The 21,955-nt window shown below is 41.7% G+C and overlaps 6 protein-coding genes and 1 non-coding gene across 8 annotated transcripts; 4 read left to right on the plus strand and 3 right to left on the minus strand.

Moving 5' to 3' along the window:
- Positions 1-2,340: 2,340 nt before the first annotated feature.
- On the minus strand, positions 2,341-3,648 carry LOC141838327 (uncharacterized). The gene has a single exon (XM_074726153.1). The coding sequence runs from the start codon at positions 3,300-3,302 to the stop codon at positions 2,592-2,594; it is 711 nt and encodes a 236-aa protein (XP_074582254.1). The 5' UTR covers positions 3,303-3,648; the 3' UTR covers positions 2,341-2,591.
- Positions 3,649-5,107: 1,459 nt separating this feature from the next.
- On the plus strand, positions 5,108-8,698 carry LOC141843044 (phosphatidylglycerophosphate phosphatase 1, chloroplastic/mitochondrial-like). 2 transcript variants are annotated; one of them, XM_074731058.1, is made up of 5 exons: positions 5,108-5,591; positions 5,670-5,750; positions 6,569-6,654; positions 6,720-6,827; positions 8,388-8,698. In XM_074731058.1, exons 1-5 carry the CDS (start codon positions 5,108-5,110, stop codon positions 8,499-8,501), a joined length of 873 nt encoding a protein of 290 aa, XP_074587159.1. In that variant the 3' UTR covers positions 8,502-8,698. The 2 variants fall into 2 exon arrangements, with proteins under 2 accessions (XP_074587159.1, XP_074587166.1); XM_074731065.1 differs by having other exon boundaries at positions 6,569-6,642; positions 8,388-8,694.
- A 1,098-nt stretch (positions 8,699-9,796) lies between these two features.
- LOC141837719 (ethylene-responsive transcription factor 8-like) lies at positions 9,797-10,692 on the plus strand. Its single transcript, XM_074725099.1, has one exon. It carries the CDS (start codon positions 9,850-9,852, stop codon positions 10,510-10,512), a length of 663 nt encoding a protein of 220 aa, XP_074581200.1. The 5' UTR covers positions 9,797-9,849; the 3' UTR covers positions 10,513-10,692.
- A 1,695-nt stretch (positions 10,693-12,387) lies between these two features.
- LOC141845225 (protein C2-DOMAIN ABA-RELATED 3-like) lies at positions 12,388-13,071 on the minus strand. Its single transcript, XM_074733288.1, has 3 exons — positions 12,952-13,071; positions 12,757-12,852; positions 12,388-12,678 (listed from the first exon to the last, which is right to left on the minus strand). The coding sequence occupies exons 1-3, from the start codon at positions 13,060-13,062 to the stop codon at positions 12,388-12,390; spliced, it is 498 nt and encodes a 165-aa protein (XP_074589389.1). The 5' UTR covers positions 13,063-13,071.
- A 626-nt stretch (positions 13,072-13,697) lies between these two features.
- On the plus strand, positions 13,698-13,769 carry TRNAD-GUC (transfer RNA aspartic acid (anticodon GUC)). The gene has a single exon. It is a non-coding gene; the product is annotated as a tRNA-Asp (tRNA).
- A 142-nt stretch (positions 13,770-13,911) lies between these two features.
- On the minus strand, positions 13,912-15,921 carry LOC141824533 (L-type lectin-domain containing receptor kinase IX.1-like). Its single transcript, XM_074711846.1, has one exon. The coding sequence runs from the start codon at positions 15,919-15,921 to the stop codon at positions 13,912-13,914; it is 2,010 nt and encodes a 669-aa protein (XP_074567947.1).
- A 2,040-nt stretch (positions 15,922-17,961) lies between these two features.
- LOC141845564 (CDT1-like protein a, chloroplastic) lies at positions 17,962-20,752 on the plus strand. Its single transcript, XM_074699429.1, has 7 exons — positions 17,962-18,296; positions 18,374-18,493; positions 18,633-18,867; positions 19,260-19,916; positions 20,207-20,408; positions 20,493-20,583; positions 20,695-20,752. The coding sequence occupies exons 1-7, from the start codon at positions 17,962-17,964 to the stop codon at positions 20,750-20,752; spliced, it is 1,698 nt and encodes a 565-aa protein (XP_074555530.1).
- The last annotated feature ends 1,203 nt before the right edge of the window (positions 20,753-21,955 follow it).

Genomic DNA, 21,955 nt, shown 5'->3' on the forward strand with positions numbered 1-21,955 from the left:
AATAATTTGAACACGACTATATTAGTCACAAAAAAAAAGAAGCTTTTTAAATTTGATTCGTTAATCATTAAACTATTTTGTCCAAACAAACATTTACATTATTGAATTCGTTCTGCTCTACATATATAGATATAATGGAGCAGCTTTAGTGGCATCTGTCATCTTATATCGTCGGTGGGTAGTGCATCTACTGAGCGACCTGTATCCATGCATGCGATATGATTGCAGCGCAGGACACTGTTGCATGGGAAAAGGAACCATGGGAGTTGCTCAATAGGATTACTATATGCATGCAGTCTTAGCCACCACCTCCCACTTAAATGAAACTGCTCACAGTCTCCTCACAATTAAGTAATTCAATATCTTCTCAGAAATTTATACACCCACCCATAATATCATTACAAACAAAAATAATTAAGATGTATATGTGGTGGTTGCAAGCAAAGTCTTGTGATTTGATTGAGGACCAGTATGGCAGCGATGGCTGTAGGATTGGCTGAGGATTTGGCCAGAAACTGGAACAGTTTTGCTCCATCTATCTCTCTGTGTGTTGCAGTTTGGATGGTACTATCTAATCGAGTCGAGTTTGAATGAGCAATCCCAGCCGGCATCGCTGCTTCGAATGCTTGCTTCCTGCAGTCATGTTTTCCAAACATATTATCATCTCTGTGTGCTGCAGTTGGATATATATATAGATATATATAGCAATTTCAATTATGTTCAGAGTTATGAGATGCAGCTTGGTTCCAGCATTAATTTTGCTTTCAGAAGAAGCTGGCTGGGCTTTCCAGGTCTTCAGCCCTTTTGGGCTCGACATACGCTCTCTTCTTCAGAACACCATTACTTTCTTCTCCGATCCATACATGTTTTTAATCGGAAATAATTAAGCAGCACATGCCATTTGAGAGGTCAACGGTTAAACAGGCTTTGATCTGTGTGTTCTAGATGTGACCAATAGAAAGTAAACACGTTGGATTTGTTTCTCCGTTTGATAGGTTTCTCCATATTATATTATCCGTTACGGATTAAATCTACTAAAATAATCTAATGATATTGAATTATGAGTTTGGTTTAATAGATATGGATTTTATATTTATTGAAATCCTTTAACTTATTTAATAAAAATGAACTTAAGACTATATATAACAGATTACGGTCCCGTGGGATTATTATGATGATCTTGACTCATTCCATCTGGAAAAAAGATAAGACAACCTTCATCTTAACTCTTGTAAAAGATCAAGCTGGCCGATTTGTTTGCTTTTTGATCATCAGATTGATTCAACGGCTTTAGATTCATGACTTCGAACCTCGATTCAAATTCGGATTTATAATTTTATTTTGCTTTTGCATTTTATTGTTGATTCATAATTTTGCTATAGATATCGAACACAAGAGAATTATCTGATTTATTATTATTATTTATATACGGTAGCTGAGAGGATCCATCATTTGTTTACATCATGAAAAAGGAAGAGGAAACAAGGAGGTAAAAAGACCTTCCTCTAGCCTTATGGTAGTGATATCCGACAAAGATAATTCTCCCCCACGTCATTTATAACCATCATCACTTGAATGATATTTATGATATAATAGTCAGGGGTCGAATTTTGTAAGAACTTACAATTTAAAATTCACCCCACTATGCACCTTTTATTTGTGTATCTGAATTTATCTTTTTTTATATCATGAGACCGGCTCTAAGGGACCATTGAGAAAGCAGATCCTTTTTTTTTATATTACCTTCTCCTATAAGAGATTTTAGTCGAGTTGTAGTCTTCCATTTCACGTTATCATTATGCATCACTAACTACTCATCCATGCACCTAACCCAACTCAATGGAATTTTATTAAAGTTATTAAGGAGAAGAGAGATTGTTCAGATTGGTTCTCTAATAATATTTTCTACCAAATATCTTGTATTGTTTTGTCAAAATAATTTGATTGAAGAATCAGGAATAACTTAATGACTAAAAAATTAATATTATAGGCAAATGTTATTAGTTTTATAAGTAATTATACGTTTTAGAAACTTTTTAAATTATAAAAATAAAATTAATTTTGCTAATTTTAGTCCATCCCTTTGCACACCTTATAATCGAGTTAATTACATTTGCTTCATGCATGGCTAACTATCCCATCAAAACATTCCATGATTCCAATCTCAAATCCATTTGCTTCATGCATGCATAAGCTTAAATAATAAACTGACAAAAGTTCTGCAATCTCAGAGAAGATCATATTAGAACTGAAAACTTCTCACCAGATTCCAAATCCATGCAACCACAACAACAGCAAGAAAGAAATCATCTATGCATGCAATATTTAGCATCCCAGAGATCACGCATGTTGAAGTACAAGTTCTATGCCATATACTTCGGATTTAATGGAAGCAGCTCGATTAAGATCTAGTTTATCAAAACATGACAAGAAGTCTTCTCCTCTCTTTCTCTGATCCACTCACTTTCTGTCTATATAGAACAAGAAATAGGTACAAGGACTCAAGTAATCTGAAGTTTAATTCAATTGGGTGATGGACCAATTAAAGAACCCATGATCGAATCTAGTGCATGCATGAGAAATTAAGATGCTTATGGAGGAGGAGGTTGAGGAGGGGAGCTTGCCATGTTGAAGAACATGTTGGTGTTTGATTGGCGTCTGATCTGATTTTGATCTGCAGTAGCAAGAGGGGCTGCTGTGTTGCTTTGCTGCTGTAGTTGTTGGAGCACGAGCAGGTTTTGGTGGTGCAGCGCTAGGGACAACCGCGGTTGCTGCACCGACCGCTGCATGCTGATCCCGTCCAAGGGATTGAGCCCCGGAGGCGCCAGGGGGAAGCCCCCGGCGACGCCGCCGCCATGAATCTGAAAAGCAGGGAGCTCGTCTCCCACGAGACCGGAAGCTCTCCCTCCTCCGCCGTTGTAGAAGAACGACGGAAGCGGTGGCAGGGACGCACCGATACCGGCGGCCGCAGTGATGGCCGGAGCAGCGTGCATCATATGCGGTTGTGCAGGAAGTTTAAGCGCGTCGGCGGCGGCAGCGACGGAGGAAGATGGCGGAGAGAGATTTCTGTTCTTGCGGTGGTTCTTCTTGGAGCTGCTGCCGCCCTCGGGGACGTTGCGGAGGGTGCCGCCGTGCGTCCAATGGCGCTTGCAGGTCCGGCAGTAGTACCGCGGCTGCGAGGTGTTGTAGTTGTTGTAGTAGCAGAACTTGGTGTCTCCGGAGCCGCACCGCGCGCACGGAACCCGCGGCTGCGGCGGCGGCGGCGCCCGCTGCCGCTTCAGCTGCTGCTCCTCCTCCGCCATCTCTTAATCAATCCTCTGAAAAATTAACGAGGATTTCCGCGACTACTTGTAGAAGAAGACCAGAAAAGGATCCAATTAATACAGATATGAGTGGATAGGTTTGCGAGGGGAGATCAATATTCTACGTGTCACTAAATCACCCGTTTTGGCTGCGATTCACTGCACGAAACCTTAAACCTGAAAACTGTATCGAGAATTGGATTCGGATATGATAAACCAGCAAATCTCTTCCCAGATATCAAGATATTCCCTCCGCTCATGCATGTAACAAAATAATTATGCACGAAAGAATTGACGAGGAAATGATCAGGAAGCAAGAAGGGGAAGTTGGGATGAGACTAGAGAGGAAAAGGTGAGGAGGAGGGTGAGGAGAGCATGCATGAAGCTGTTAGGAATTAAAGGTGGAAAGGGAAGCAGTTGTGGGATTGTTGCTGATTGGGGTCCCCCTCAGGGCTTGATCAGCTAATGCTAATAATGGGCAAAAGGGGACAAAAGCCAGTGAGATGTAGATAGGAGAAATAGGGGGGCGGCGTTAATAAGACAGAGGGAAAGGAAGGGAAGGGAAGAGAAGGGAAGAGAAGGGGGGCGCGCGTGAATGAGGGTGAGGGAAGGAAGTTGCTGTCAGAATTGTGTAAGAAGCTGCTGCAGCGGCCTGCAGCGGAGATAGAGAGGCCTACAGCCGCCTGTGCAGGCAGCGCTCTACACTGCATCGATGACAGAACAGGGACGAACTGTATTTTGCAACTAGCGTAATACAAGTGGCATTCACTGTGAAAGAAGTGTTTTTTTTACTGATAAACACCAAATAAAAGCATTTTTATTTTGAAATTAAAACTATGTGATCCACTCTTCATCAGGGTTGTGGCCCTTGCTCCATCAACCATACAATTGAGTTATATACATTAGTATTTAAAATGGTAAGTTTTATACGTGGAACATAATTAAGTTGGTTTCTTTGCAACAGAATTGCTGAAGTTGATAAAAGTCGAAGCTCAACATGTATTTGTTGGCTTAGATGATGTGTCAACTCCTCAGATTTCATCGTGGTTTACTGTAAAAGCTTCCTGATTTACTTATTCACAAATGATCGTGTGACCGACCGTGTGATAGATTCCACCTTTGCTGAAGAGTTATATACAAAGGAGCAGAGTTGTTGAAGTGGGCAAGGGTTGAATCTCGACGAAACAAAAATGAAATAAATCGACATGGAGCTTTCCGCTTATCTGTCGTGACCAACTGCAGCTTCTCAATTTACTTGCTCACATATAATCATGAGGGTGCACCCATGATTCCACCTTTTGTTGAAAAGTTATATACAAAGAAGTTCCGAAGGATTGTTGAGTTGGTTATGATGGAGCATAGTTGTTGAAATGAACAAGAGTTAAATCTCTACAAAGCCGAGACAATGTCTTACCATCGTGGTCAACTATAATTTCTCGATTTATCTATTCACAGATAGTCATGGGATCGATCAGTGTGAAATTTTGGGATGATATGAATTCCCCTTTGGTTGAAGAGTTATATGCAAAGAAAAATATTATTCCACTGAATTCGGAGACATTTTATTATTTATATTCTTCTAAAATAATAAATTATTTTTCTCATCTCATTTAAATTATTTAAATGATCTCTATATTATAATAAAAGGAAGTTTCTTACCTTTGTTTAATAATAATAATTTATAACCATCGCATCGATATAAATATGTAAATATCGAGAATATTACAGAATTTTTAGATGAATTACGCCAATTTATTTATTTATTTTTTTAGAGGGGGAAAAAACACGAGCCCTCGCTGGAGTCCATGTCGCCAATGGCCCTCCCCTTCACCCAAACTCAACCCTCGTTACTTCCGTCGCATCTCCCTTTCCCAAACCCAATCACCCGCGTAGTCGCCTCTTCCACCGGCCTCCCTTCGCCTCCGCCGCGGCGGCCGTCACCGGGAAGGAGAGAGAAGCGAAGAGATCGAATCGAGATGGGCGTTAGCAGCAGTACTAGCTCGTGGCGGCGAGCTCTGGGGCAACGATTCAACCGGGAGGGGGCGGCGTCGTTCCTGGGCGTCGCGGTGACGGAGCCTCACCTCGCCCTCCCTCACCTCTCCGTCCCCGACATCCGTTGGGTCGACTGGCCCGCCCTTCGCCGCCTCGGCTTCCGCGGCGTCGTCTTCGACAAGGACAACACCCTCACCGCCCCGTACTCCCTCGCCCTCTGGCCTCCGCTCTCTCCCTCCCTCCGACTCTGCCAAACTTCCTTCCCCGGATCCGTCGCCGTCTTCAGCAACTCCACCGGTGCGTCTCTATCCATTGTGTGTTTGCCTTTATCTTAGTCTATTTTGCTGCAGTTTGTGGATTCGTAGTCTTGTGTAGGTCTAAAACAGTATGATCCTGATGGAGCGGAGGCGAAAGCTCTGGAGGAGTCGATCGAGGGGATTCGTATCATAAAGCATGGCAAGTACTTTATGTGTTTTATTCGTATTGCGCCTCCTCTTTATGTGTTTTATGCGTATTGCGCCTCCTCTTTGATTGACGAAGCCCAGTTTATTCTTCTTTAATTTGACATATAAATTAGGTCTCTGTATGTTGCTCTGTTGTTAAATTTAATTGTGTTTGTTTTAGTTTCAAATTATTTTTTTAATTTAGCTGAGTTTGTTGACTTGGTTCTGTAGTGATGAAATTCATCTGTTTGATGAAATGTACCAACTATATCTGCACACGACATTTGGATTCAGGAGCTGATCGTATTTGTGAGCCTATGAGAAATAAAACTGTTGAGCATTGTTATGGGATGCTTGAAATTAATTTGATTAAATGTGTTGCTAGCTATTAAATTCGTTAATTTCTCAACCCTCCTATTTAAATCTCCAAATATTTTCTTAATGAGCTGGAGTTTATGCTTTCTGGAGGAGTTCTGTTCTTGGTTGTATTTCACCCTTATTCTAGCAAATATTTGATACTACAATTTTATGCATTGTTTAGTGAGTGTTGAAAGGTATGATTTCCTAATTGAAGTGCTGATTATATGAAGAAAAGAAGTATCTGTTATACCTGCATTGTTTCTTGTTCAGGGCACTTTTTTTCCAGTCTTCTTTTTGTTGAATCAACTTTTTCATCTGGTGACCTAGCATGCCATCCATATAAAACTTTTATATGGTAAAGCATTCACTGCATATCAATTAGATCCCAATGACTATTCATTCTCATTCTGTTTTATAATCTAACATGCCTAGTTCAACACTGGAATCCTTAGTCGAGTTTTTTTATTCTAGAGGTAAAGAAGCCATCTGGAACAGCTGAAGATATAGAACGGTACTTTGGTTGCCCAGCCTCACTCCTTGTCATGGTGGGCATCCTTGTGAGTTACAATATCTCTTCTTTCATCTGTTATATATTATGATTGTCATATTGTTCCTTTACCAGGTGGGAGATCGAGTTTTCACTGATGTGGTATATGGGAACAAGCATGGCTTTCTAACCATTTTAACTGACCCATTTAGCCTTTCTGGAGAGCCTTTTATTGTTAATCAGGTATTTCTCCACGGAGGGTTTCTTTTTGTTAGTATTAGGCTTAAGGGAAAAGTTTATGACAAGGAGATATTGTTCAAACATTTCTCACAAACTCACATTTAGCTTTAAATTTCAATTCTTTGCCATTTTAAGTTTGAGATGCATAAGTCTTAACAATAACTACTACAACAAGTCATATGGACAACTATTTAGAGATAGATTTGTAATTGAGTTATTTTTAACACTATATCATCCATAGTAGCCAATTCATTTAGATCTATCTTAATAGGTTTGAGTACAATTTTCTTTATATCCCCTTTACTTGCACCCTTATATGAATATACACTATATAGAATCAACCCCTGATGTACTCGCTGTAGAAGAATTCACTTATGACGGTTCTGTAAATTTTCAAGACTGATGAAACTTGATGTATTCAGTTTGGTCTGTAATTAGATCACAAATTTTGATGATGAAATGTTGGATGAATACATTCTTTTAGAAGGGCGGTTCAAGATATTGCTTCAAAAGAAATAATCTATTGAAATAGAATCAAGGGTAAAAATACACCTTCAGGATTTTTGTGTGTTCAAGTTTAGGCGTTTTATGTTATTAAGCTCTTCTCTTTTTTTTTCTGCAAGAGCACTGGTCCAGAAGCAAATTTTAGAGGAAACAGCTGGTTTATTGTTTACATATTCCAATATTTGCTTATAACTACAGTTGTCCGAAAGTGGTGATTCTTAAATCCAACATGTATCTTGAAACTTCCAAAATTTCTCAGAAATATCATGGTTAGTCATATATGTGGTTTACATGCTTAGGGACCAACAGATTCACCAGATAATTAAGTTATCCTATGGGAAATGCAATTAGTAGTAGCTACCTTCTGCATTAATTTTGACCTCAATAAAACATTATCGAGGATATGAAAGTATATATTGATTTTTTTTTGGTCTACCAATGAGCAACCTAACCTCTTGAGATACGTTGGGGTTCAATTAATCAAATTTAATTTAGTATTAGAGTGCAGTAAGAAAACTGTCAGAATCTCATGGTTATCTCAAGTATTTAGGCCCTGGTGCAAGGTTTCATCTCTTCATTGAGCTTACGCTAATGCACCTAGTGTGTCTTCCTGCATGAGAGTGGACCGATAAGACTATAAAAGATAAGTTTTTGCCCCAATCATATTTAACCATTACATAAGTGGATCTGGAAACTCTTCGAATATTGGACTTTCATTACCTCTGAGTGATTTCTACCAAAACTAAATAAATAAATAAACTCTATAAATGTTTAAAATATCATTAGATGTGCGTATACTTAAAATATCATTAGATGTGCGTATACTTAATTGCTAAGCATCAACATGGATTATTTTGGGACATATGTGATTTTACAATCTTTTCTTCTCTAAAATAGAAGTTTGGAAATCTGTCAAGGTGATCCATTGCAAATTTGGATGTCTGTTGAAACTATATTCTTTGCTCTGGAGTTGCTCAAGTGTAGTTCTTTCAGCACATATTCTATGTATAATTTTACTAATTTGATGGTGGGTATTTAATCAATTTACACATGTTTCAGGTCAGGACATTGGAGCGCCTTCTTGTGAATTACTGGCGTAAGAAAGGTAGCCAACCCCCAAAACACGCTCTTCTTTCGGGAGCTCGACAATGTATAAAAGTTTCACCTTTATAACATCCTTCTTATTTTACAAGCATATCATTTATTCATTAGCATATATACAGAAAAAGTGGGGGTGTATATGTGCAGAATCTAGCCAGGTTTTGTTCAGCACAGTAATTTTTATCAAAAAAAAAAAGGGAAAAGATTTGAAATGGGTAGTTAACTGTATTCTAAAAACATTGAGAAGATGATAAATCAAAATCAAAATCATCTGCGCGCCCATTGTTGTATTTTTCTAATTGTTCACTAAAGTTCTTTATGTTGCGTATATAAGCGGCTGTTTGATTTTCAAACGCACGTTTAACAAGAGCGGATGATTTCGTTTTCCAAATGGAAAAAAATGGAAAACTCATTATCTTTATTCTGGTGGCGTTGTCGTATATCATATGCTAATAAGAAAGTTATTTTTTTTATTGGTTTGATTAAGTTACTAACTAATTCGATAATTTTAGTTCAATTGTATATTAAATGACATCACAAGTAATTTAGTTTGAAAATGAGAATGAATACTAAAATATTTCATTGAAAATAGAAAAAAAAACTGGACTTATATACCATTCAATTATCGAAAATAAATTTCAACAATTCATTATCGAATACTGGGAAAAGTTATTTGTTGAAGCTGAATATTTTCAAGAAATAGTTAATTAACAATATTTTTTTATTATTATACAAATATCAAAATTATTTTTTCGAGAATTCATAATCGATCCCAGAGAGCTAAAATCTTTGTTGTTGTTGGAGTTAAACGATGACCTCCGTGATCAATCCCACAACAAAGATCTGAATCTGCACTGTCAAGTGTCATGACTAGTCCCAATCCGCAGTATGCCACTCCGTGTCGATAGCTTTGTTGGCTATTCCTTCGGGCGTCGAATAGATACGTGCCGCCGGCTAGCTCAGCCACGCGTCGCGCTCTCTATCGACGTCCCGCTGCCGTCTGTTCGGCAACGTTGACGGCACCACGCCGTTATCTCCCTCGAGCTGGCGACGCTGCGCAGGCGCAGCGTGTCCCGACGGCCGCGGGTCACGCATTCAGAGCGCTAATTAAAACAGCGTAAGGTCTCTGCTCCGTACTCGAAACACGAATACCCAAACGTTTTAGTGGGGCCAGCTTTTCAGCATTAGTGTGACCGCTGATGGGTACAAAAGTGGGTTGGCCAAGTATGTGCACTGATGAAGAGCACGGCCAGCCTCCGTTGCTTGCGCGTAATCATTGTTTCCTCCTTTCAATCCATGCCGTCCATCTCTTGACTTCGTCTTATTTATAGCAGTAGTTGCAGGCGACGCAGGAGCAGCCGTAGCTTAGTGAGGCTTTCTTTTTCGGAGTGTAACCAGGTGACAAGTTGAGAAGATTTTTATGGAGGCAAAAGGGCAGCTCGAATCCGCCGCCAGAGGTGGTGGCGAAGGCGGCGAGGTGCATTTCCGCGGGGTGAGGAAGCGGCCTTGGGGACGCTATGCGGCGGAGATACGCGACCCCATCAAGAAGAGCCGCGTGTGGCTCGGGACATTCGACACGGCCGAGGAGGCGGCGAGGGCCTACGACGCCGCAGCGCGAGAGTTCCGCGGGCCCAGGGCGAAGACTAACTTCTCCAGCGCTGACGTCTGCGGTAGCCAGAGCAGCCCCGTCGTCGAGTGCTCCGGCCATGAGGCTGCAACGCGACTTCCCCCCTCACAGCTCGATGTCAACCTCATCCACAGCGGCGGAGGCGCTTGCGGATCCGGCGTCGTTCCGTTTCCTTTCAAACCGTTACCGCTCTTCTACTTCGACCAAATCGCCAGATCCTCGAAGATGCCGGCGTCGGCAGTGACGGCGACTCACCGTCATCTGCCAACTCTACCCATGCCGATGGTCGTCGCCTGCTTCCAGACGCCGCGCGAAGTGGCCTCCCAGAGCGACTCGGATTCCTCCTCCGTCGTAAATCCACAAGCTGACCGTTGGTCTCCGGCGGCACCGCCACTTTCCAAGATGCCACGTCTCGATCTGGATCTCAACCTCCCGCCCCCAGCGACGGCAGTCTGATCTTAGCAGCAGCCACTTCGTTTCCTTTGCAAAATTTCCTTTCAGAAAAGAAATAAAATCTAAAAAAAGGAAAAAAAAAAAAAACCCCGTCGGCGATATGAAATTTAGTTTCCTCTTGCCATTGTCAAATATCATTTAACAATACGGCGGCTTCGTTAGCCGGCAGATGTTTTGTCTTCATCCTCATGCATTTAATTCACATATCGTTTTCCTGTAACTGACTTTATGACGTCGTCACTCGTGCGTGTTTACGACGTCTACCTCGCCGCCCGCGTACGAACGATGGTCCCTACCTCTGCGACCGACGCGTGTATCTTGCGCCGTCATAGTTAACGGCGGACCGTTGACGGTGGGGCGCAAGGTAGTCACCTTCGCGTACGAATCTAATGCTAAGCGAGGATGGTTTCGCGCACGTGACTGTTTGGGACCGGCGCCGTGGCTGGTGGTAAGTGGTGGTCCCGGTGGACGCGGATGCACGCGGAGCAAGTTTGTCGGGATCCCTGTGCAACGGCCAAACATCATCCACGGAATTAGCCGTCGGATGACGTGGCTATTCCTTCGGAATAGGCCACATGGTGATTGATCAAGTGCCGTGACGGGGACGGTGGTGTGCCGCTGTCTCGGTGGGGGGCGGAAGGTTTGCTGCAGCAGCCGTTCGGAGGCCGGCTTTTGTTGGTACCTGGATCGCGACGCCACGTATTGGCTGACGGGACGCCGGCAAACCAGACAGGGCCCGTATCATTCGCCCACGTGGCTGGCGGTTCGGAACAGCGGACGTGGACGCATTTGAGATCACTGGTTGGCCCGAGGTCGAGGGGCCCACGTAGATTCCCGTATCCAATCGTGTCAGCCAATAGATTTGGGTGGCCGTTTATTTGGCGTATGGTTTACGTAAGAAATTGAATTGAAAATTGTGATGCTGCCACGCGAGGGCAGCAGCCATGGTGGTCAAAGTTTGCAAGCACAAGGCGTCGGTGTTGCTTTTTCCAATGAATTGAATTGAGGTCGGGCCCAAGTTCAGGATAATAAATTGATTAGTTGAAATCGTAATTAATAAAAATATGGATAAGATCAGGAGTTTCAATGTCAAGGATAGAGAAAAAATAGCTATAAAAAATCTTTGGATGAAAACAAATTAATTTAATAATCTAAGATTCTAAATTGCAATATGTTTCCATGTAGCCACTTCATGGCATTTCACTGTTAATTAACTGATGATGACGAGTTATGTGTCAAATTCACAATGCAATCAGTTGAATCCCATAGGGAAGGTATGCAATTCTTTTGTCCAAATATTATTGTGCTAGAACATGTTCATTTTTGACTTCAAATTCCCTTAATACATGAGTTCAGGTACCTGTATTGGAGACACCTGCTAGTGCATTTTTGAAAGCAATGCTATAGCTCGATATGATATGTTTAAATCTTTATCCATCATTTTGTAATCTATTTTTCCTCTAAGTATTTTGGTTCTTGCAACATTTGATATGCACTTTTGTTCTTAACTGTTATAATGGCATATAGTTACTGAAATCCTTAACCTGGTTTGTGTTAGGTTTAATTTTATTCAAGACACCTATCAAAAGATGAAACCCTAATAAGGAGATTCCTTCACTTCAAACTGAGCCAATATGTCATAACATATGTGACTCTCATTTTATCTTACATTGTGGTACATCAGATTGCTTTTTATATATAACAATAACAGTAAATGTAAGAAACCTTTGTAGGATAAACTGATTGTCAGAAGTTTTGGCATCGACTGGAATTGGAAGTCAACTACTTCATCATCATCTCCAAATTGTATTCATCCCAACTTGATGAATCCATTGTCTAATCTTGACCCCATCTCTCTATTTGCATACAACAGGAACCCTAAAAGGCAGCAGCACCTGGTAAGCTAATCCACACCAGTTGCAGCTCCAACTCACCACTCTCCACGTTCCTCAACCTCACAACGATGTCTTGCACAATCTTTCCATCTCTCCAAACAATGGTGCTCTCGTCGGCAAAACAATTGAGTCTGCTGGGGCACAATGCTCTTATTATGGTGTCGTTCATGAGCCCAGATAAGTTCATCCTCACTGCTTCCACAAATGGCTCGATATCAATCTCTGCATCGCCCATTTTATCATCGCGACTGAACGTATCCTTGTCATAGACCTTCTGCACAAACATAAACCACAGATAAAGAAGGCACAAATACTAGATGTAGGATCATTTATAAGTGCTATCTATGCGCACAAGTTTGATGGGTTGGATTGGATCTGAAACCGTAAGGGTTAAATCTTCGTTCCAAACTGGATTGACATTGTTCTTCTTTACACTAGTCTTCAATTTCTGCCCGACAATGAAGGATAAGGTTTATATAGTAGTTCTCAAATTATCGAGCTAAAGACTGTAAATGGTGATCGATGACTATGATAATGAAGAAGTTACCTGATTGCCCATGCGGACAACGACATAGGGGTCACTGCCGGTGGCATCACGGTAGGCGAGGTTGATCCCTCTAACCACCCGCAACCGGAGCAACCCCAACAAATTCGCCATCGATCAAATACTTGAGACTATTATTTTTTTCGTAAATCCCTTTCTTTCTTACAATTGAATTCCAAGAACAAACAAGACAGAGAGACTAATAATGAATAACTAAAGAAAAACACCTACGTAGGGATGCCACACGAAGAGGATCAGTCTCCAACTCGCGTTCATGGCCCTTCTTCATAGTTCATTAATTAGGAGAAGAGATGAGTTTATTTATAGCTAATTAACTGTTTACGTGGTCGGTTTATTGTTGAGAAACAAGATTGCACTAATGCATTCAAGGAGGAATGAGAAGGCGTCACAAGTGGTTTAAATTAATTTAAGTTTTTTTTTAAAGAATGATGGTGCTAATTATAATTTGTTAGTAATGCCTGTGATCCGACCTTTCAATGTCAGGAAGCAAAATCTTAACATCAGATTGTGTTTGTCTTAAAAATTTAATGAAAATATTATGAATTTCAGCTTTAATAATTAGAAAACTATTCTCCTATATTTCGTGTGTGAAAGAATTTAGTTTAGCAATGCTGTTGTGATTCGATTTTCTGGATATATGCATGTTAAACATCTGAAAAAAACAACTTTGATTAATTCAATTTTTATTAATAGTTATAAAAAAAACTGTGAAGATGAATTAACATCTGGTCGTTGTAGTATAGTGGTGAGTATTCCCGCCTGTCACGCGGGTGACCCGGGTTCGATCCCCGGCAACGGCGAAATTTTTTTTTGTTCTCGCCTTTGATCGCGATGGCTGATGAACATTTGCAGTAATTAATTTGCATGTTGTTTTTGGCTTCAATTGCATTTACAACCTTTAATTTGTGCAGCTTATTTTAATTCGCTGCTGCAGTTCATTGGTCATTGAGATGGATCCGGAGACGAGACGGAAGGAATCGCAGTTTCAACAAGTACTCTCGACTCTGTCGAATCCGCTGTACCGATCGACGACGAACTTGCCGTCAACAAACTTTGCGCCGTCGACACAATCGCTTCGGCCACCTGAAGATGCTGGTAGACTGGCCTGGGCCGCGTCGAAGGAAGCTCCGGCAACGGCTTCTCCGCTCGGAGCACGCGCATAGCCTCTTGGATCGACGGCCGCAGCTTGCAGTCGGGATGCGCGCACCACAGTCCCACCACCATCAGCCGCTCCATTTCGCTCCCGTCGAACTGGCCGTTCAGCCTCCGGTCCGCCGCATCCAGGACCGACCCCTTGCCGTAGAGCTCCCAAACCCATTCAACCAGCATCTTCTCGATCTCCCTTGGCCTCCTCCCGCACGCGATGTCCAACGCCACGATCCCGAAGCTATAGACGTCCGTTTTGCTGCTAAATTCCCCGTCGTAGTAATATTCGGGGGCCATGTACGGCCTCGTGCCGGCCAACTTCGTCGCCTGCCGCTGGTCGCCGTCGTCGTCTAGCAGCCTCGCGAGCCCGAAGTCGCCGAGCTTGGCGTTGAACTCGGAGTCGAGCATCACGTTGCTGGGCTTCACGTCGCGGTGCACCACGCTGGGCTTGCACTCGTGGTGCAGGTACCGAAGCGCCGCCGCCAGGCCAAGCGCCACGTGGAGACGCCGCGGCCACGGCATGCACTCGCCGGGGTCGTACAGGTGCTTATCGAGGCTCCCATGCGGCATGAACTCGTAAACGAGCAGGTACTGCTCCCGCTCGTGGCGGTGGCACCACCCGACGAGCTCCACCAGGTTGCAGTGCCGGAGACGGCTGATGATGGTCACCTCCGAGATGTACTCTGTTATGCCCTGTTCGCTCTCGAGGGAGACCTTCTTGATGGCGACGTCGCGGCCGTCCAATTGGCCTCTGTAGACCGACCCGAATCCGCCGCCGCCGAGCTTGACCTCCTGGGAGAAGTTGCTCGTGGCGGCGGCGAGCACTTCGTAGAGGAACTCCCTCGGTCCTGCCTCTCTCGCGAATCGGACATTGAGGGGAATGTTGATATCCGGCCTTTTCCTCTTCCACCACCAGATTAAGGCGGCTGCAAGCGCGATCAAGGCGACCGTACCGGCTGCCGCGCCGCCAGCGATGGCAGCCACCGGTTTCTTACTTCCTCCTCTTTGAACTAGAGGCAGCTGCAAGGTCGAGTGAAAGGACCAAGAGAGAAGAGAGTGCGTCTCGGTCAAGTTTCCGGTGGTCGCCGAGAAGCCAATTCCGACCATCTCCGGCAGGATTTCTCGTAAGTCGACGACGAGGGACAGGCTGGCGGAGGAGGCCGGACCGGAGTCATAACTCACCAGGACAGTCAGGTTGTGGGTGGTGGAATTGTAGCTTACGCGCGCGGTCGCCGCTCGCCCGGCCCTGATGCCGGCGTCGGCATTCCACGGCGCCGTCACTCTAGACACGATCGAGTTGACGTCGATCCCGATGTGGTCGCCCTCGGGGTCCCACGCGTTGGAGAAGGTGTCGAACTCGACGGCCACCGTGACGACTGTGGAATTGACGGCGGCGAGCGAGCTGTTGGTGAAGAGGCCGAGGTAGCCGCCGGAGGAGTAGGGCGGCCGGCTGTAGTTGTACGGCGAAAGGAAGAAGGCGATGCCGTCGGCGTACTCGGAGCTGTTGAACGAGTTGACAACGAAGGTGAATTGGGTGGTGAAATCCGTGAGGTTTCCGGTGGCAGAGCTCCACAGGACCAAGGGATCGCCGTACTCGACTCTGCCGGTGACGTATTGCATGGGGTATCGCGTCAGATCGATCTTGGAGCCGTTCAAGATGGCGTCGTTCTGATTAATCACTAGATTTTCCTGCGGATTGAAGCTGCTCAGGTTGAAGGAGAGGGAGCACGCCATGGGAATCGAGATGATTGCAATTGAGATGCACATAAGAACAGTGGGCAAAATTATCCTCGACTCGCTCAGCATCATCTCCGACGAAGATTTTAATTACGAAACAAATAAACTCAGAAAAGAGAGAGATCGATTATAAAGCAGAATCAAATTTGTAGATATGATAGAGAAAAGTCAACTCGAGGACCGCATTTGAAGCTGCTTCAAGTGGGGAAGGAAGGATGAAGTTACATGCTTGCAAATTCCACTTGGTGTTTATAATAATAATTATTATTATTATAATTAATATAATTATTATTATGATTATTATCTTGTACTGTTTTGTAGTTTAAAAATGACCTGATGAGATTTTCAAAGATTGCGGCTCTGCAGTTATTCAATTCCCTCTTGCGGTTGACTGTTTTCACAAAAATGTGCCCGTGGAATTCTTTTAGATCAGTTCGTTTCCACGAGTTTAATAGAAAACTGTAGTAAAAAAATAAAGTTCTTGGACTTGCTCGGTGCAAGTTAAATGTTCAGGTTATTATAAGTATAAAACTTTCTATAAAAAACTAGACAATGAAATTATTAAGTATTGATGAGTACAACCTAATTATTTTGATTCCTAACAACTCTGCAAGAAATCAAGTTTATTGAATGATATATATATTAAATTATTTACTTGTTTATCTCAATCAAATGTGATAATCCTTCTAAAATAAGTAATAGATCAATAATTTCAAAGGTTTAGGTGGAAAATTGTTATTAACTGATTCTGAATAAGAGCATTCATTCATGGATTATATCTCAGGAAGAAAAAAAAACTATAATATTCCATATTACTCACATCAACAGCCTCATCTCTTCTCTTTAGGCCAATAAGTTTAGAGATTCTTCTACATTAATGGATTTTGGATTTACCCTTCCATACGAAAAAAAAATTGAAGAATATTTTTGTTAAAAAATAAATAATATTTCATTTGATAAAATTTTGAAAGTATATGTTTCTGCCAAGGATACTCAAAAAAAAAAACACCTTTGATACAATAGAGACTATAGGGGTCATAGGACCTGATTAATACAGGGGTCATGTGACATGATTTAGGACTTGATCAATATGGACTTTACATGGTATGTCAATAACCTCTGACCGACCGAACTGATCTGACTTGAACACTCCGATCCAACTTGTCGACCTCCCGACTTCTTAACTTGTCGAGCACTCCAATCTAACCGATTGAGCACTTCGATCTCACCTATCGACCTCTCGACTTCCCTTACCTATCGAGCACTCCAATCGGACCTGTCACTATATGCAAAGGGATATCACTAGGATAACTTTCGATGAATCATTTAACACATGTTCTCCGTAGGGTTGATTATACCACATCACCATAATAAAGAAAAGAGAAAACTTCGACATTAGCAGCTTGCTCTGAGGTGCAGATCCATCGATCGAGTGAAACACCTGGAACCCACAATGAGGTCAGAACCTAACCAAGTTTTGGAAGGTTAGTTATCAAGTCTTTGTCAAGAGTGTGTTTTTTATTAGTCATGTGTCAAATTATCATTCTTGTCAGGATGTTAGAATAGTTTTGTATCCTATTTAGATTAGATTGTTCGTGTTAGATAGATTGTTCATGAAACGAAGAATAGACTAAAACAATGGGGGGAAATATCCTTATTTTATTTCAAATCAAGTAAGAAGATTCATAACAAAATATATATTTATTTTAAGAAAATAGAATAACATAATTGGTTTTAAAAATGTAAATATGCATTATTCATCTCTAATTTATTCGAGAAATATAGAACATTTGTACTTCGTTTTCTTTTAAAATTTAATTTTTATTTAAAAAATAAAGCATACAATATAATTTTAATTTCCTTCGAGTACAAGAGATCCAGTACAGCTTGGAAGCAACTTCAGCGGTTCAGCCCGTGTAAAACATCCGGCTCGGTCTGTTCCGGTCCACGGATGGCGGGGATCAACCGTCAACGACGCCACGCGCGCTCAGGTGCATTCCCGCCAACGATATCTTCCCGCCATATCGAAGCCCTTTTTCTACCGGGCGATCGTCACTCTCCCTTGTACCCTCTTATTCCGCCGCCTCTTCGATCGGCACAACACTCCCCATGGAGGCCGAATCCCAAGCGACGCCTTCCTCTGCGGCCAAGAAGAAGGCATCGGCCTCTCGGATCTCGCCTGCCAAGGCCGCGCCGCTTGAAGGCCAGATCTTTACTCCGGAGAAGCTAGAGCAGCTTCCGTTGCGATCTAGAAACCGAGGCGTCGCCTTGTCTGTGGAGGAGGTACGACGTGCCGCCCTCGGGCTTCGGAGGCCCTTGGATCGGTCCGGCATAGCTCAATATGATTCCAACCTCTCGTCGGTGGAGCAACAGCTTGGTGTCGGATCGGCGCCTTGTTCCAGTCCCAAGTCGAAGGTTAAAGAACTCGCAAAGATTCCTCAAAAGTATGGTTTTTTAAACTCTTAGGGTTCTCATAGTGTGGAACTCTTATTATGATTAACAAAGTTCTTTATGTAATTAGATACGAGTTGCTGTGTGAATTTTTCAACTCAATGGCGAGCTCTCTTCGTTTGCTTAAGCTAAAAGGGTCCATGCCGACATTCTCGAACATCTGCACCAGTATTCAACATTTGACAGAGAGGTACTTATTTGTGCCAGAGAGTGAATTGACAAGCTTCAAAATCTTGATGAAATGATTTGGTTGCTTCTTCAATTTTAGTATGTACTGTCCTTTCAAAAACTCTAAGCTTCTTGCTGAGATTAGTTTTTTAAACATTCAGAAGGTTCACCCATACTCACTTAGCACAATTGAAATACATCTTCCCCGAAGCTATAACTGTCAAGAAGGTTCTCTTGCATGATGAGACTACATGCTGCATGAAGCCAGAGCTTCAGATAAATCTGCAAGTTGAAGCTATAAAAAAGAACATCAAGGGGAAAAGTGAAAGCAGCTATTCAATCTTGAGGGTTGTTTTCAGGGAAAGGTTACTTAGCTTCGTCAAAGAGCACCCAGAGGTAATGGAATCCCCCTTTGTTTTGCAGCTTAATTGGCTGCAACTTAAATGTCTTTTCTTTAATACCATTAGCTGACACTGAGAAAGTTTGGCGATATCCTCTGCTAAATTTATATTACTCACAATTTTGGGTATCAAACCTTCTATTTTCTTGCTTATTCTGTAAATGATATCCATTACCTGACATGTTAAGCCATTTTTCTATTTTCAACCAGAAATATTATGTTCTAACAATTTGGAATGATTCTCTATTTTCCCCCCTTATGCAACGGCAACTGATTATATTTGTTTTTGGTAATTGTGTTTATGATATTTAGTTGATACATTGTGATTTTGCATTCTATACTCTGAGGTTTCTTTAAAATGATTGCTAATGGTAAGATTTTATATCAGGGAGATGATGTTCCTGAGGTTGAACTCCCGCATCCATTTAATCAAACGAAGCTGACCGCAAATCCGCTTATGAACATCAATGCCAATGCGACATTCAGAGAATCTTCACCGAGTGTAACTAGCCAGCAGCATTTCATAGCGCCATCTCTCACGTCCCAATGTTTTCAGAGACGGTTTTCAAGCAAAATTCCCATTCCTGATTCAGAGAAAACTCCTTTGGCATGCCTCAGTGATGCATCTATTTGTAATGATATTTCTATGTTTGTTGCCCCATCTTTCGGACATGCTTCAGCACCACAAGTACACAGGAAACAATTGCTTCGTTTGCCCACTACAGGCTTGTTGACTAAAGGTGGAAGTGATGAAGGGAATGAAGATATGCTGAGATCTGACGATTATTTGAGCAAAGAACCAAATTGTCGTGAACAAACTCCTGCAAAGCGCCTATCGACTCCCTTGCGGTTAATGGGTTACACTCCAGAATGTCCTGCTCCGAAGAGATGTCGGACGACTCCTAGCCAAGACAGTCCAATATTGGAAAAATTTGTAAAGAGGCCAACCAAGACAAAGTTGTTTACGACTGAGGAGGATGAGGATAGAATTTTGTCTGCCGATGAAGATGTCCTCAATATACTACCAAAATCCCTTTTACAATCCGTAAGTTCTTTTACATTTTTTCTATATATTTTAATGCCTGACTAAGCACCTTGAAATGCTCCTCCCTTGGGGTCCATTGCATCTCATGGTTGCATAAAAGATTGATTTGATTCTCATTGAACAAATCCTGCTCTTCTTTTAATGTGTCTGCATAGAGGTTTCTTTGATAAGCTTCTTGCTTTAGTTCTTTGTTATATATCCAGAAATGAAATGAATGTAGTTTCTTTACTGTTTGAGATGTAAAAGAAACATGGTGAACATCTAATCTAAGCATCTACTTGTCTTTCCAGATTAGAGAGAAAGAGATGAAAGCGCTGCAAGAGGAAGAAGCAGGTGTTGGTGATGCAAGTAGAAGGAAAAAGTTGATAGCCTCTTTACCCAATGCGTTCGACATGATTCTACTTTCATATCAGTCATGGAAGAAATCTGTCGTGACAAAACACGAATTGATTGACAAGTTAACATCAAATCACTGCAAAACAATAGACAGAGGTATTGCAATTCGCGTGATGTATTTTACTACTTAATTAAAATGTCTCAGAGCAATGATCTAACCCGGGGGACTTAAATCTGCAGGTGAAGTGGAAGAACAGTTGAAACTTTTGCTAGAATTAACTCCAGACTGGATCTCGGAAAGGACTGCCATTTGTGGGGGCATCTTGTGCTGGTATGCTTTGAGCGATAAAAATTGATTTCTGGATGTTTACATGTTAATGCATACCTTTCAAACTTAAATCAAAATGTCTGCTAACCATGTGGTTTTTTGTGAATTTTGTAGCTTAAACAAGTCAGCAAATGCAGAAGAAATTCGGCGTAGGTTACTGGAAGCTGAGTAAAGGAATCCATCTGGAAAACCACATAACACGCCTTTAAAGATTGAATTGTGTATTCATTTTGCATTATGGTAGTATAGTTTTTACGGAATTGTATACTTATGTAAATGCAATCTATCTTATTTATACATTGCAATGAATTTGGGTTTTGTAGACAACTATGATTTGGATTAGAGTTATAGAAACACCATTATTAATCGAGATTATCGCGTTGTTACTTCTTGGAGTGGGCGATTGCCTGGAAAGCTCTTTTTTGGTTCTGTTTCGCTTAAATCTTTTATATATTTCTCTGGAATTAAAGTGTGCTGTTTGCTTTAAGAATTTTTATTAAAAAGGTAAAAATTTTGGTTGAATAAAATGTTATCATTGACGTAGTGATCGAAGAAGATGGAAGAAGATGGTAAAGATTATTCAAAGATTATTCCTTTTTTTAACTTGAAAGGGATAATTTGTGCGTTAAAATTCTCGTAAGTTGGAGCTATAAAAAACATAATTTTATTAAATCTCCATGGATTAAGTGTCATATTTAATTTTTAATCATTATTATTAAAAAAAACATATGTTGACAATGTTAAGCTGTAATAATAATTATTATATTTAGTTCGTTTGGTTAAAATCTCGGTTAGAAAAGGTAAAAGAAACGATCAACATCAACCGCAAGCTACGAATCGGTCATACTATCCATTTTTTTGTTCTTAATTTATCTTTTTCTTTATCATTTATCTATTTTTGTTCGAACCGTATCGAAGTAATTCAACCAGTGAAGAAATGACAGGTCAAGAACTCCTAATTCCGGCGAGAAAAATTAAAAGGCCTCGAGGAGGCCGCCGGATCCCGAGGAGCAAGAGATGAGATGGCACCAACGTCTCAATTTATAAAAAGATTAGCGCAGAGCTCAGACAAAACTGCTGTTTTTTTTTTGTTTTTTGTTTTTGTTTTTGCACGGTGAACAAACGGTTTTCCTAACGTGAGGAGGCAAACCTCTCACCCCGCAATCCACGACCACCATCTCTTCATATTTTTTTCTCTTTTTCTCCAGATTTTATTCCGTTCTGTTCGATAAATTCTCCTCTTTTTTTCCCTTTGCTGCTGCTTCTTGTTCTTCCTGACGTTTATTTATTTATACAGAATACAGTTCGAGCTGTTTGAATTACTTGTTCTACTCACCTCCTCTTCCTTAAGAGAGATTTGGAAACAGCGAGAAAG

This window comes from Curcuma longa, chromosome 1 (assembly GCF_044706935.1).
Source record: "Curcuma longa cultivar G26 ecotype Majalengka, Jawa Barat chromosome 1, ITB_CL_G26_1.1, whole genome shotgun sequence".
NCBI lineage: Eukaryota > Viridiplantae > Streptophyta > Magnoliopsida > Zingiberales > Zingiberaceae > Curcuma > Curcuma longa.